We start from the raw sequence: 15885 nt of genomic DNA, 5'->3' as shown, positions 1-15885 counted from the left end.
CAAGGTGATCTGGGAGTGCAGATGTGTTAAGGATTCATCTTCTTATCGTTAGCTGAGAGTGCTCACCTGGACAAAACTCAGATGCTAATCCCCCCTCCTGCTTACCCCCCCTGCAGATCCAGAGTGGGTTTGGATGTAAAATCAGAACTTCCCTATGGTGCAGAGCACCGTCATGCTGGTCTACTCGACACAAGATCTGCCATGTAAAAGGCCAGCCGAGTTTTATCAGAGCTCTTTTGCCACCAGTATTAAAGCTGGTGGAGCATCTGGGCAAGCGTACACCCACCTGCATGGTTCTTCTCCCTAAGAGGTGAAAGATGACCACTTGTTTACCAAAGTGTCAGGGTCTGCACAAGACGCTGGACTTTAGTGAGGCAAAAGGTTTTGGGGAGACATCATTAAAGCAAACACAGAAACACAAATACAAAACTTCAGGGGACCTGAAGGATAGATACAAACCATTGTGGCTCCCACAAAGCTTTTTCAACCTTTTTAGTTCTTTTGCAAGTCAACAAATTAGTGCATGTGGGAGAAGGGGCCAACACAGTCTAGTACTGGGAAGTGTTGTCTCTTGCTTGAAGCACTGTGGGGCATCTGTGGCCATATTGGGGGAAGCCCCATATTTCTGGACATTGAGATTTCCTTCCTGGGCATTTCTGGACCCAGATTGACACTCCAGCTCTGGCCAGATGTGCTCTTCCTTGGGAGTGCCCATAGACGGGGCTGTACCCTGTCCCCTTACCCACTATCTTCATTCCCCAAGTGATGCCATTGACATTTGTCCCCAGGCTGCCTGCTGCAGTCCCTCCTTACCTGGCTGTATCCTGAGGGCTTCTCTCTGCCTTCCCTTCGCAGACACATTTGCCAGCAAAGTAGCAGCAACGCAGGACCAGTACGCAGATGCCTCCATCGGGAACGTCACTGGGAGCAATGCCGTGAACGTTTTCCTGGGCATCGGGGTGGCCTGGTCCATTGCAGCCATCTACCACGCGGCACATGGACAAGCCTTCCAAGTCTCGCCCGGCACCTTGGCCTTCTCCGTCACCCTCTTCACCATTTTTGCTTTTATCAGTGTGGGCGTGCTGCTCTACCGGCGGAGACCCGAGATTGGAGGTGAGCTGGGCGGGCCGCGGACTTCCAAGCTGCTCACATCCTCACTCTTCATCCTCCTCTGGCTCTTGTACATATTCTTCTCATCTCTGGAAGCCTACTGCCACATAAAGGGCTTCTAAAGGGACAATCAGAGGTAGTAAATATATATATATATCTATATGTATCTATATAGAGTGATATATAGGTATAGATATAGATATAATGCTGTGTATAATGAACAGAGAAAGAATAAAAGAGATTTGCCATGTTCACACGCCTGCTGACGGAAAGCAGCTTTGGAGCATCCTTTAAACTAGGCAGGACCCCAAAGCCAGCAGGACCCGTCCCCAGGCAGTGGTCCTGGCCAGGAGCCTGGCAGCAGGGCCCTCTCTGCAACTCTACCAACAAGAGCGGCTGATAGCCACCAAGCCCTTTCCCACCTCTCTCCCACCCACCGGCCCCCAGGGAGGATGGATGCGAAGGCAACCGGGGCGCGTCAGTACGGGGAAGGCCAGAGTAGCTGGTGAGAAACAGAGCAGTGGGTGAGGGAAGGAGAGGAAAGCGAGGGTCCTGATCTCCGACCACCATCCACCTTCGCCACTTGGGAACATCCCCTCTGGCCCTGTTGGAGAGAAGCAAGAGACCGGACTGAAGACAAGGGGAAATTGGGAGCTTTCTAAGGAAAGAACACAAACCGTTTTCGTCATTGATTTGCAGGGGTTTTTTTGTTTGTTATGGCGCGTGTACAAGTAGCATTTCCCCCGCACATGCCCCTCGCCTTTCCCCCTCCGTGCTTCGGGGATGCGCAGCCGCAACCTCATGTCTGGTGTCCTAAGCCGAGGCTGTGCAGAGCAGCGGGGGCTTTCCTCCCGCCTCGTCCTCCTCCTCGGGCATGCTGTCGTGGTACTTGTAACATTTGCATGAATGAAATGAACCCTATCTGTATATAGCATCCTATAGCGATAGTCCTTCCAGCCATGTGGGTTGAGCATTGCAGATACAAGTGTTTTCTTTTCACCGGGTTTTATTTATTTTAGTTAGTTTAGTTTTGCCATAGGTTTTTGTTCGTTTGTTTGTCTCCTCTTAGCGGGGGTAAAAGGAGGGAAAGCTGTCCCTGTTTATTGCTCTGCACGTGGGTCCACAAGAAGCAATAACAGTCAGACAGATGTAGGTTTTTCAGGGGAGGAAAACCCACACCCCAGAGACTGCAGGCTCCATCCCCCCATGTGGCCAGCGTCCACCCCACAGCAGCCAGTCCAGGACATGCTGAAGCCGGTGTGAAGGCCTCCACCGTCCACAGGAGGTTTTACACAAGGTCCCAGGGAGCCTGAGTGGGATGAGCAGCATCTGAGCCCAAGGGGGACAAGCACAGCTGGCTCCCAGCACCTTGCCTGCCTCTGCCTTTATAGTCAGTGGCTGCCTCAAAACCCCTTGGCCCCCTGCTATTCCCTGTGTCCCCAGAGGTCTAGTGACAGCCCCTGTTTCTGAGCATTAAGCCATCAGGATCAGTCCCCAAAGCTGGTCCTTTCCCACAGCCATTTGGAGGCAGGATAAGGGCTGAAGGGCCATAAAGAAATCTCCCACGCCACTGAGCATAACCGGGAAGCATCCCCCAAGGAAAAAGGCCATATTTTGCACTGTCTGAATTTGAAATCGATGGGAAGGATGAGACAGGGAGGTGTAACCGAGCATCAGCCCCTGACTCCAGCAGTGCAGGCTGAGGTAGCGAGCCGAGCCTGGGGAGGTGTGCATGTAGAGCTCCCCTGGGCACAGCACAGGGATGACATTGTGCACTGGTGTTGAGAGATGTCTCCTTACCCTACGCCCTTCATCGGGCTTCCTGGAGTCCCAGCCAGGCAAACACCCAGCCTGCACGTTCACTCGTGAGTTCTTCCCACCCAGCTGAAAACCACACCTGATGCTTGTACCATAACCAATTGGCTGGGGGTATTTGTACTCATTTTGAACAATATCTGTGGAAATTTTAATTAACCTGTTGTAAGATTTTCTCTAGGAGTATGAAGTTGTGGGGTTTTTTTTCTTCTCAAGCCTTTTTTTCACTTTTGATGGGTTTTGGGGGTTTTCTTTTGTTTCTCATTGTTTTGGGGAAAGAATCAAACACAGGTGCAGGTTGTTCAGGTTTATGATTACCTTTATGTACAATTATTTCATTTTCATCTGTTTGGCTTCATTGATTTTTCTTTGCGTGTATTGCCCACCACTATAGACAGTGAGTCCACTAATTGTGATGATCCTTATCAATGGTACACAATGCACAGACAAATAAAGTTTGTAATGATTCCTGATGGATCCAGTAGTGCTCCTGCATATTCTCTATGGAAAACCCTTCCCTCCCCTCCTGTTGTCTCCCCTTACGTTGTACCCATCTCTTCGTTACTCATTGGTTTGCCTTCGTTGTGTTTCTGCCGCTGATGGGGGGCAATGGTGCCTCCGCACGCCCACTCTTGCCCCATCTCACAGCTTTCCTCCTGCTCCATCTCCATTGTGCGTCGGGCTCTGTGTGCTGTGGTACAGCTGGGGCTCACAGCCTGCCCAGCTCTCAGGGGGATGCAGGAAACCACCCAGGGACAAAGCTGCAGTGCAGCCCTTCTGGGTCCAGGAGCTGCTCCTGTGCTGGGTCCCCTGTCAGTGCTGGCTTGCCCTAGACTCCGGGAGAGCCATGCATATGCCCCCAAGGTACTTAGCAGCTCTTTCTGCTTGTGTCCGTTAGTAATATAGAAGTGCTTCTGCTCTTGTTCCAGCCTTGTGGTGACTTGCACTAGGTTAAGCCACTAGCTAATGATAAGTGGGAATGCAAGAGAAGCATTACCAGGGCACGGTCCATGGATGCAGAAGCTGATCTGAGACACAAGGTCGCAAAGCAAACTGGGAGCTTGGGCTGCTCTGGGCAGCTACCTGCCCATGCCCCAGTCCAGGTGCCGTGGGCCATTTCTGACCCACGTGGCTCGACAGAGCTCAGCCAGCGCTGAGGAGGAGAAAAGTCTCTACATGCCCAGGGGCGTTGCTCCTCCCTGTGTTTCATCCAGCACCTGTTGAGCTGTCCCCAAATAAACCATCCCTGCGATGCTTCTAAGGTCCCGCTCTGACAGCTGAACTCAAACACCAGCTCCAGAGATGGGTCCCAGGCAAGCACTGCCTTCATCTGGTGGGGCTCTCCCTGCTCCTCCCAGTGAGGCACACGTGCCTGGGGTGCACAGCACTGGGGTCCTGCCCATGCCCCTGCCTACGCTCCTGCCCATGTTCCTGCCCGTTTGCCGTGCAGCGTCAGGATGGGGCTGCACAGCGGGTCAGACTGGCACAAACAGCAGTGTCTGGCTTTCAAGCTCCAGGTTAGACAACGTGCCACCAAACAAAAAGAGAGAGGGTAGGAGGTAGCTGATTTTGTTGCAGCATGACTGTGTCTGTAGAGGCCCAGAGGCAGTAAAATTCCCATCTGCTGATGTCAGGGGATGTGTGGCAGAGCAGGTAGCTAACGCACCCCAGCAGCCAGAGGATTTAACATGATCTCTGGGCTGCTTTCACGCAAACCTGGCCCTTCCCCACACCCTGTGCTGCTTTTTGCCAGCCGTGCCACCAGCCCCATTCTCCCTGTGGGTGCTCAGCACCCTCCAGGATGAGCGTGGGTCAAGCTTCAACGCTCGTCAAGCCCCAGGCGAACGCAGCCGGTCACATCCATGTGCTTTTCCCAGGCAGTGAATTATGAAAGCGAAGCAGCTCTCCTGACCCAGTAATTACGTCTATTGAAAGGTGATGTTGGTATTTTACTCTCATCATTTGCTTCTTCAGAATGAATTGTAGTCACTGAAGTCATTAACAAGTTGAACGGGACTTGTGTAGCAGCTCGGTTTAACAGGCAGTAAATAACTGTTCTCCTCACAGAGCTTTCCAAAGGGAATAATGGAGCATTGCTTGCTTAGTACAAGGCCTAAATCACACAGTAAACACCAGCCTTGTTTATGCAATTATTCTCTGCCAGCCGTGTGCTTTTTGGCATCTTTAATGAGCTTATGCAAAGCGTGACATGTATTCGCCCAGTTGCTCACGGAGGAGCCACAGATGAGCAGCGAGCCTTTTACCTGGCTGCAAACCTTTCCGTGGAAAAGGATGCAGCACAGTGCAAAGGACATTCAGAGACAGACATCCGAGTAACTCAACAGGCCACTGCAAAGCGCCTGGGGACAAAGCGAAGGAGCATACAGAGCAGCGACAGCCCTGAGCTTCTTAGCAAGACCATATCCCCAGCTCTTCAGGGGCCAACGGGAGAGGAGGCAAATCCCAGCCACAACATGAACACACAGAAAAGGTGCAAAAAAGCCAGGGACTCTACAGGTGCCCGGTGCCAGCAGGAGCTGCAAACCTGCAGCATCTCATGGCTGAGCCTACCCGAACTGCTACTGCCCACCTGCACCTGTGCCAGGGCAGCATGGGAACCGCTCGCTCCAGAGATGCGAATCCCTCATCTCCAAACAACACGCCCACCCATGTGTTACACATTTCCAGGCAGCCTGCGGTGGCTCTGGGGTGAGGGGACATTGCAAGAGTGATTTGTGCATCTTTTTCCCCATTTTCATTGCTTCCTTAAAGGACAAAAGGGAAAAGAGAGGCTTTGAGTCCTTTCTGGTCACGAGTCTGGATGCAGTCTATAAACTCACCGTGCTATTTCTGCTATGGGCAGGGAGGGGAGAACCAGAGCCCATGTGTTATTGTTACAGCTATTTTTAAATGCTTGGTAAGAATCAAGTGTAATGGTATTGGGGGCCATATACATACCTAAGGCAGAGGCTCAGCTGCATTCCTGGAGGGACAGAGCTGGGCATAGCCAGAAAGTGATGGAGAGGGAGAAAAGAGGGAAAACTTAATGCCAGAGGGTGTTATTCCAGGAGAAACCCCTGCATTATTTTTCTGTAGGCTTTGGCACCCGGGCCCATCTGGGGAAGCATGTTTGCAGAGCACTGGGAACCTTTCTGGCCTCTCTGAGCTTGTGATGACTGACCACACACACGCAGACATGCGCACAGCACAGCTGCAGAAAAGGCTGTTTATCTTGTAAAAAATTGACTTGCGCAGGAAAGCATCCAGAGGCATCTGTATTCTTGCAAAAAGCACCAAAGGACAATAAATACAGTGAGATTCCTCACCTTTTAAGGACTTGAGCGTTCCTCCTTTTGGAACTGGAGGTGCCGTTAGCCTCTCACCAGCCAGCAACACCCTTCACACAGAGGGAAGGGTCGCTACAAAGGAAAGGGGCCCATCCAGCCAAGCAGGAGCTGTTATCAGCAAAGATAGCCAGAAGATTGCTGTTACTAGCAGGATTTGCTGTCTATGGCACATCCCTGAGAGCATCCAGGGGGTCTCCGCACGGTCTTGCTGTCTCTCTGGAGCATCCCAAGAATAGCCAGCCCTGCCCCTGAGCACCCAGTGCCCCCAGGGTGGCTCATCGCTTTTTCCTGTGGGCCCTGCACCCTCCCTTGGCTCCTTCCCACCCTCCCAAGGTAAATGCCAGCTTGGGGCTCCCCTCCCTAGAAGTGTGAAAGAGGGCACTGGGGTGCACACCGTTCCCAAATCAGGCACTGTGGAGCGCTGCTGGGTGGTGGAGCCATGTGCTGCCGGTGGGATGTGCAGCATCAGAGGGCACAGGGAACGGAGAAGTGCCATGGGGTCCCACCCAGACCTAGAAACCCCCTTTAGGCACTGCCACAGCATATCCCCCTGCCCCAGCTGCCATGGCTACGGACATTCATCTTGATTTCTGCACAGCTATAGCACAGCCTCCAGCTTTTTTCACTGTCTGTGGGCACCAACCCCAGGCAGTATTTTTATCTATTTGATTCAAAATAGCCCTTGATCTGTTGTACTGCACTACGACAGCTCTCCGCCCCTTCCAGCACACACACCCCACCTCCAACAGTGTGCAGTTCTAGGTAGTGGTGGGAAGGAGCATTAGCAATGCACCAGGAGCATATGCTACCTGACGTTGGGGTCCTCCAGCATCCACCTTGAGCCATCTCAAGGCCCCAAAACGGCCATCTGCACACAGTGATCATCCAACTTGGGGCTTGCTCTGTGCTGGTCCCCCCTGTGGAGCCTCTTCACATGCCCTCTTCCTTCAGGCTCCCTGCAGAGGAGCCTTCTCTGTCCCTCCTGCCCCACAACTAGGGGCTTCCCATGTGGGACGAGTCTCTTCTCTCACTGGACCGAACAGCAGTGCTTGTTAGCTCAGCCTTGCTGTCTGTATCTCAGGGCAAAGATTAACTACTCCAAAAGATGTCTTGAACTTGAGCCCCTGCAAGCAAAAAACAGTGCAAATTTCCGCGCAGCAGAGGCAAACGTCAGCATGCTGAGCCCTTCCTGCTCATCACCCAGGCTCCGTTACAGCCACTACCCACAGACACTGTTTTTATTGTGCTGCTGTCCTTCACTCATGAGTTTTTGGAAGATTAAACATTTCTGCTGAATTTCCACCATTATCAAGTCCCACAGATGCTCCAGCTCCATCCCCCACCCCAACCCTGCCTCTACGCTTCCAGAGCAAACTAGTTGCTTTAACTGAGGGTTCAAGGTCCACCTCAACTCCTTTCTTTCAAAATGGAGCCTGTTCTTGGTGCTCTAAATGTTCTAAAACTTATCTATCTGCCTACAAAACTTTCCTGCGCCAGCTTAAAATGAGTAGAATTTAAGTCAAGCAAGTTGCAATGGCTTGGGATGTTTATCCACACTTAGAGCTCCTAAACTCTTGCAGGACATGGAGGACTGTCACAGGGCTCTCTCCCTGCACCTCCTGACCTCTCCATTGAGGTTGGATTTATTTCTTCTCCTTTATTTCTAACTCAGAGGAGTCCTTTACAGATGACAGCAGGGCGAGACCTGTGTGGAGTACAGCCTTGCTCTGTTTTCTTGATGAAAATTGCCATGGTAGTCCATGGCACTGTCATCACCAGGACCGTGTACCCCTCTGCCCCAGCCCACAGACCCTGGCAGGCTTCTTGCTTACAGAAACATGAGTTTCTGGCAGATGAGCTTCTTTGCAGAGATATTTAGAAACGTGGAGAGTTGCTGAGTGACTGTAAAATTGCTGCACTAGCACAGGATAGATTGGATCCTGGTGGTGCCAATGTGTCCCAGGTTGCTAGTGGGCTTATTTGGGAGTGTTAATGAAAGCTTTTGCAAACTAGTGGCTTTGTGACTCCCAGGGATGTAGGGAGGTGCACAACCAATTTCTCCTTGCTCGGTGTAATGCTAAGATGGCTCCCTTGCCCCTTGCTTTCAGCTATAGCCCTGTGCGTTGCCCTGGTCTTGCCTTGCAATAAGAGCTGTGATTAGATGCCCCTTGGCTGAACTCCCCCTGTACAGATGAAAACGAACCGATGCCTGTTGTGTCTTCATTTGTTTGCCTCATGTTGCTTCCTTCATCTTCCGAGCTCTTGAGAAAACGTGCTCACGCAGCGAGCCATGCAGGAGGCCTGCTTGTCTTGCTCTTAATCACGAAACATGCACTACTTCTAGCAGCTCTAGAGAGCAAAAGATTGCAAGAATACCTTTTACATTATAGTCGCTATGTTAGCAAGAAAGAAAACATTATTTTTTCCCTGACAACAACTCAACTTCTGACAACACTTGTCCAGTTTCTTTTTTCCATAATGCATTAAGCATTAGGAGGCACGGCTCTGCAAATAACCCAGCTTTCAAGACTACCTGTTGAGGACATTGTTCAGCAATCCAGCAAAATGGTTTTATTTGTGGATGGAAGGGAGAAGTTGGTGAATTCTCCTAAGCTTCCTAGCTCCTGCTGGAAGAAACACATACATTCTGGTAAAAGCCACAAAATGCCGAGTTTGGTACAATGCAGCCCTCTGTATCCCGGGTCTCTGTGCCAAAGAGACATTGCATGAGGTGGTAAAATCAAAACCATGACTTTGTGAAGACCACTCAGCAGTGATGGGCATCTTTATACCTATCACTGTCCCTAGGATATCCGGGGAGGTCTCTGGTACACCTGGTGTTCACCAGGTGTGAACATCACTGTTAATCAAGCAAGAAGAGGACATGGAGGACACCACGTGCTACCTCCCCCCCCACCCCAACAAACAAGCCCACAGGATATTCCCAGCAAGAAGCAGTCAGACTGCCAGGGAGCAAAGCTGTCGCCAGGAAAGCTCACACATCTCAAAGGCAGCAGGTTCCCCGTGGGACTTTCTCCGCACTGCTCTCCGCATCGCTGCTGCAGCGGGCAGAGCCGCTCGTAGCTCAGCATTCTGCAGGCAGAGCCAAAGGAGAGGCCTGGGCTGCCCATGCTTGTTCATGTGAGCATCAGCCTTGATTTCAGCCAGAGGCGCCTGCAGGGAGTGGCCATAATATTCTGAAGAAGAGGGAAATGAGATGGGAAGTAGTCAAAAACTGACAGTAGCAGTAATTTAGAACCTTTACTAATTTTCCACTGTAATTAAGTGGTCCGGTTATCTCGATGCTTGAGTGACCACTCCAGTTCTCAAAAGCCATTTCTGTACACTTGAAACATGGGGAAAGCAACTGCTCCTCTTTCTAGAGTAGAAGACAGGTTGTTGCTATGAGCTTGGAGAGGACACAGAAACGCATCTGTCTTGGCAGAGATGTAATTCAAATCAGCAGCTTCTTCCACTGTCCCACTCAGGAATGGAGGGACATTCAGGCAGGGAGCTGGCAGCTGCCTGCACAGCCTGTCCCGGGGATGCTGGATGCTCCCCATGGGTGAGACAGCCTAAGGCCCCCTGTAACGGCAGGATGCAGGAGAGAAAGAGCTCAAAATGGCTCACTGGTCCTAAAAAGTGAGGGGAATGGCTAGTGGCTAGATCCATCCTGTGAGGCACGGTAGGCAGCAGGTTTGCGGTGCTGGGGTACAGGTAATCCACCTCACGGGCACCCCATGCCAGGATGGTGGCTGGGGACGGCACTGCTGAGGCAAGGTTGTCCTCTGGTATTTTTGATGTGCTAGAGCACATCAATGATGTGCTCCAAAAATGATGGCTCATGCTTTCCTGCTCTCCTCTGACAGCAGCCACTGTCCCCCTGCTCAGCAGCCTGAGGGGAGCTCCCCATCACCCTGGGAGTAGCATGGGGGAGGCAGGCAGGGACGAGGCTGCAACCACCCTTCCTGACACACTCAAAGCACTGGTGAGCCCAGCCACCCACCACGGTCACCCCCCACGTCCCGTGTCACCCGTCATCCTGTGCGTCCTCCCCCTCACATCCGCAGGGCACTCTAGGGCAGACAGATGTCTTGTGCAAACCCCGACCAAGAGAGAGAGAGAGAGAGAGATCTCCGACAGCCCGACGCACCACCCGGTCCCCCCTCCGGGGACAGGGCAGGCAGACCCCAGCTAGGCAGAGCCAAATTTTTCCAAAGCAGGGCTGAAAGGAGAGTTTCAAGAGCTGGCTTGGTTGGAGACAGAAACCAGAGTATGGGTCATAAATTCAACCCCACCTTCCCTCTGCTGCCTGCACCGCGCCTGGCGCCGTGAGCCAGCACTGCCCCAGCAATGTGAAGCCCCTGCGACGGTGGGTCAAAGCTGAGGGTCACCCCTTGGGCTCAGCAGCTGAAGACTCCCGATCTCTCTGTCTCTCTCATGGTTCCTCATAAGTTCAATGGCACAATGCAGCTACACTATTTGAAAAGCCATAATATTTGTTGGTACGACTCTTTTATTACCGCCGATTTATATATATTTGCTGATAAAAGAGGTCATCTTGGGAGACACTTGTAGTCTACTGGGAAATAATTATCCGATGCTGTATATTCTGTACATGCTGTATAAAAAAAAGCAAAATATTTAAATTGAAATGTTCGGTGGACTCAGTGGCACATGCTGGGAGGGGAGGTTGGGACCGGGCGAGCCCCTCCCTTGGGCCACCACGGCTCAGTCTCGGGCTCCCCGACAGAGTCACCATCCCACTGGGCTCCTGGCCAAAGCCCGGGGCAGGATCTGGCCACGATGGAAGGGAGAAGCTTGCAGCTCCCTGGGTGCTTTTCCTCATGCGAAGGTGAAAGGAGGTGACTTTGCAGGTAAAAGTGGCTGCGCTTGATCTCTCTCCTGGGGGTAAAGCGCAATACTGGGTACGGCTTTGTTTGTCAGAAACTCTCAGCACAGTGAGCCCGGCGTTGCCCACCCGCTTCCCTCCTCTCCTGCCCAGGGTGGAAACCCTTCGGCCACCACCCAGCGCAACATCTCTAAGCCTTATGGTCAGAGAGAGACGATTCCCCGTGGGGGGATGTCCGGCCACGGCAGAGACCGGCTCTGAGCATCTGGCTCCTCCAACTCGTTTCTGTGCTAATCCCGTGCAATGGCACCAGCTGCCCTCCCCAGCGCATTTTACAACAGCAGCAAGCTGTGATCTTCTAACCTGACACATGCTCTTAGAAAACCTGTTTCATATTTTCTGTGGTATCAATCTACAACTTTTGAAATCATTGGAGACAGTTGTGGTAGCCTAAAAATTGTGCTGAGCTCATATATTTTTATATTTGTGGTGTTTTCCTATTAATAGAGAGTAGTGAACCAGTAACCCTATAGCTGAAAGTGAACTATTCAAAATAAATATACGACTGCAGAAAATATTTGTAAAAATAATTTATTTGAAATATTCTGCCAAAGATAGTTCTCTAATGATCTGTAAAATGTCATTTCTCTCTTTTCGCTCTGAATGTCATTGTGAAAGCACCTTTGTCCCCACTATCTTTTGAAGATATGTTTTTTTGTATCTTTAAGGTCAAAGAAATATGCCAATGATTTTTTTACCAGAGCAGTAAATAGAGTAGTAGGGAGGCACGAGACAACTTTATAATGGTGATAAATGGGATCCAGTAACAATCACTCTGACAATCCGGTTTCTCCTGTAGTTCCTCTCACGGACAGATGGGTTTCGAAGCCCGGGACGGTTCTCTAGCAGGAAGGTCTCAGCTGCGGCTGCTGCTGCTGCTGTGTAGCTCACCTGAAGGAGAGAAATCTCTCAACCACCCATTTGCAGGCGTGGGGCATTTGGACCCCCTCGCGGGTAACTTCTGCCTCTTCATTATTTATAAGCACGATACCCTTATTAGCCCTTAATAAGCCCTGTGGCACGTGGGTAACCCTTGCTCAGGGCTTGGCGGGGCTTCAGCCTGATGAGGTCTAGCCCCCTCCAAAGCCATTCCTGCAATGCACCGGGCGCCCGCAGCAGCCCCGACCTGACAGCAGAAGTAATCCCACTGACACCCGGATCTGTCCCCTTCCCAGCATGGGGACAGGGGCAGGAAAGACCCAGCCGCCGTGGGACATGATACCTTAGCAAGAGGATGCTAAGCAAGGTGTCCCTGCAGGTATGCAGTTAAACAGGGTGATGTATGGCCCTTTACCAGGGAGAAGCTGCCCAGATTAGTCTGTTCAGAAATTACAAATTTTTTTTTTTTAATAGGGAAAAATCTTATTTCCCTGCTTCATTTCTTCCTCTTGAAAGAACTTTTCAATGCTAGGAAAAGCCTTCATTATCTTCTGTGATCCCCAAGTCTGTTGCAGTGGAAATACATCCTCAGCCACGTCCGTTAGGCTCCACCGTATCAGAGAGATTTTTGGCTCAGGGTTGTTTTTTTTTTGCTTCTGAGCAGATTCACAGTTTCTTAAATTTCTTGGTCATAAAGATCCAGAGGAATTAATTGGTAATAAAGAAATGAGGGCCCTTTTCCAGTGAACGGGCTTCCACATGCAATTCAACTTTTTACTCACCAAAGGTCAGGCACATGTGTAAGTAAATGCTTTATTGGACAGGCGCCCAGAAACGGAGACGTGAAATGCAGTTTCCAAGCCGTGAGGTGTGTACGGATGTGACAGGAGCACCGCCATCCATCAGGTGCGGGTGTCATGAGACCGTGCGGTAAAGCACATGGCACAGTCTGCAGCCGTGGGAACTGTGTGCTGGTGAATTTTTGTTCCTCTGTGCAATGAGCTCTCTGAATCCAGGGTTACACAGCTGCTGCATCACAGGGAAATGCAAGCGAGCCAGGGAAGACAATTGTGAGAAGAATTGGGTTTCTGATCACTGTGCATTTTGTTAATTAGTGAATTCAAATAGTTTTATTTTTACCAAAAACAGATAATCTTTATTCCAGTAAAGACAACTGTTGACTTGAGATAGATATATATATATATGTATTATTTGAATGGTTTATATCTTGTTGCTCTAACTACATAAAATGGAAACGTTGCAAGTTGTGTCATTCCAATGTACAAATAAATTACTCTTCCCTGCATGCTGCCTGGGTATGTTGTGATTTGAATTAAGAATTATATTTCAATTGCCTTATTCAAGAGGTTGTATGTTACCTAACTGGGGAATGACCTGGCACTGTTCATCACATTACATGTGTACTTGATGCTGTGTTATGTCAAATTCAGATGAGATGTCTGTCATCTATGTATTTTGTGGGAGACCTTTTATCTTGTTAAACTGTGATATGTAAACCTCTCATTGCCTGAAATAGTCAGAGTTGTATAAATCAGTGTCTTTAGCTGTTTTCCTAATTTTATCACATTTCCTAACACAAAATATAGATGTTTGTAAATTCTTCATTCATTTTGTCTATTTTTATGTATGAGGTTTTTTTAATCTGGCAAAGGAGTAAGATAAGGCAGCTTCCCCTGAATTTTTCAATCAAGGCTCAGTTACATTTCTATTCCTCGGCAAGATGCAACAACTAATTTTCAGCAGCTACAATTGGAATTAGGGACGTATGTTTATTGCTATTATCTTTTCTGGCTCAGATGGGTCATTATCACTGCGGAACACAATGATTAATGACAAGCCATGCGCAATGCTCCTGTAGTGACAGCCCTCTGGGGACCTGGCACTTTACAGCGGTTTCTTCAGGCCCCACACCTCTGCTGTGCGGCGGGTTGAGTGGGGAGGGAGAGAGTAGATGTCCCTGCCACAGCCAGGCAGGAGAGAGGGGAGAGATGCTGAGAGATCCTGGCTCCAAGGCGCTTTTTCTCCTTACCCAAGGCACCCCAAAGACCATGCCACCCGCCCTCCTGCATGACACCCCAGTCGTAAAACTGCATCTTGTCCATTCATTAACCCCACGGTTGCAGCACGTCTCTGAAGACCAACATCCCATCCTGACGCTACGCTGTGCAAAATCCCCCACAACAGCTGCTCCTGCTGAAGCCGCGCATGGGGTTTTTTTCTAGGTTTGGTTTCCAGCCATGGGATCAGGTTACTCCACGGCTGGCTAACAGCAGTGTGCTCCCCATCTAGACTCCAGAATACCACCTACAGGTCAAAGCCTTTGGAAAACATGCTGCACTGTTGAAGGAAGCAGTACAAGGTAGGCACAAATCTGTTTCAGTGGCAGCACAAGGACAAGACGTGACCCGATACCCCCAGCAGCAGGGTTCACCCCTCTTGTCCCCCCCCAGACACAAATGCTGTGTCTCTTGGCTGCAGCACCGTGCGGCCAAGAAACAGGTCTGTTTGGGGAACAGATCCCCAGAAGCCCATCTCCAGCTCTCAGCTGACTGGAGTATTTCTGGGCCTCCATGCCTAAAATGCCAAATAAAACAGTTGTTGAGAGCATTAAAACACTCTTGCCAGAGCCAGCCACGGTCCCTGCTCAGTTGTACAGGTGCCACATCATCCTAAACATAAGCAGCATAAATGTTTCAGGTATACAAAACCATACTGAGGTGCCTCAATTGTGGTGTAAAAGCCCCACTGTCCTCTCCCCACTCCGCCAGATTTTGACCGTCACTGCATAACTGTGCTGTATGAAACGCTGATCTTTTTTTATGTCTAGTAACCATAGAAACACATGGTCAGGGAAGTAAATTCCTGGAGCAGGACAAGCCGTGGTCCTGGGTTATTGATTCCCTTTCCAGGGCTTTGAGTGCTAAAAAATTTTCTGTCCCATCCAGAAATGCACCTCACATTTTTTTCTTTTCCTCCCTTTAGTTTTGGCAAGCTTCAGGTTTGAAGGATGCTGCTGGCGAAAGGGAGATGCTCTGGGAAGGGCTGGGGTAATACAGGGAGGAGGTTGTCAGAGAGAGCTCTGTGCAGCACCCCAGAGAAGACCAAAAAGAGGAATGGTGAAAACAGTTTTGCTACAGGCACCCCCTTTTTTTTTTTAAAGTGTGGGGTAAAAATGTTAATTTTTGCCTTATCCACTCAGGGGCTCTCAGCGTGACCTCAAAGTGTCTGTGGTAACGCCCCCCATTCCCCGCTCTCATCGCTGCTGCTGGAAGGCATCGTCTGGAAGTCACGGGCTCAGCCCCAGCTGGCAGAAGAGACCCCCCAGATTTCGGTGGGCTCCTCGTAGCATCCTGATGCTGGACCGCCCTCACCCTGGTTCCCCTCATTTTAACCTGCCGTGTCCTTGGCTCTGCTGGCACAGCTCGCGTTGCACGATGTCCCCCTGCAGGGGCTTGTACAGCCCCGGGTGTGCAGGAGGACATCCTCGGGTGTGCAGGAGGACATCCTCGGGGACAGGGATGGGTACTGGGCTCGTCTGCAGCAGACCTGACCTAGCACAGGGGTAGTCCTGCTCCAAACTAAGGCCGGGCTGGGGCCCTCCAATTGCTGCTCCTGTCACTCTTGGCCTAGAGGGGTTACCTCGAGGTGGGCGGCCAAAAAAAGGTCAGAAACAGGAAAAGTGAAATTTCGAAATAAGCCTCAAGATGGGGGTGGGTGAGGAGAGGCAGTGAGTTGGGCTTGTCCTGCCCCGGTGCAAGGTTGGCGCTTCCCTCTGCTCAGTCCTGGGGGGGTCTCAGGCCG

At 50.7% G+C, this 15885-nt stretch overlaps 1 protein-coding gene across 4 annotated transcripts in view; it reads left to right on the top strand.

Moving 5' to 3' along the window:
- SLC8A1 (solute carrier family 8 member A1) overlaps positions 1 to 13684 on the top strand; it is a 131824-nt gene extending 118140 nt beyond the window's left edge. For all 4 annotated transcript variants that reach the window (XM_076334928.1, XM_076334927.1, XM_076334925.1 and 1 more), the window contains one exon: positions 856 to 13684. In XM_076334928.1, the coding sequence (XP_076191043.1) occupies positions 856 to 1232 (377 nt within the window). In that variant the 3' untranslated portion in view covers positions 1233 to 13684. The remainder of the gene's footprint in view (positions 1 to 855) is intronic.
- The last annotated feature ends 2201 nt before the right edge of the window (positions 13685 to 15885 follow it).

This window comes from Aptenodytes patagonicus, chromosome 3 (genome assembly GCF_965638725.1).
Source record: "Aptenodytes patagonicus chromosome 3, bAptPat1.pri.cur, whole genome shotgun sequence".
Lineage (NCBI taxonomy): Eukaryota > Metazoa > Chordata > Aves > Sphenisciformes > Spheniscidae > Aptenodytes > Aptenodytes patagonicus.
This window is presented reverse-complemented; position numbering and strand designations above follow the sequence as displayed.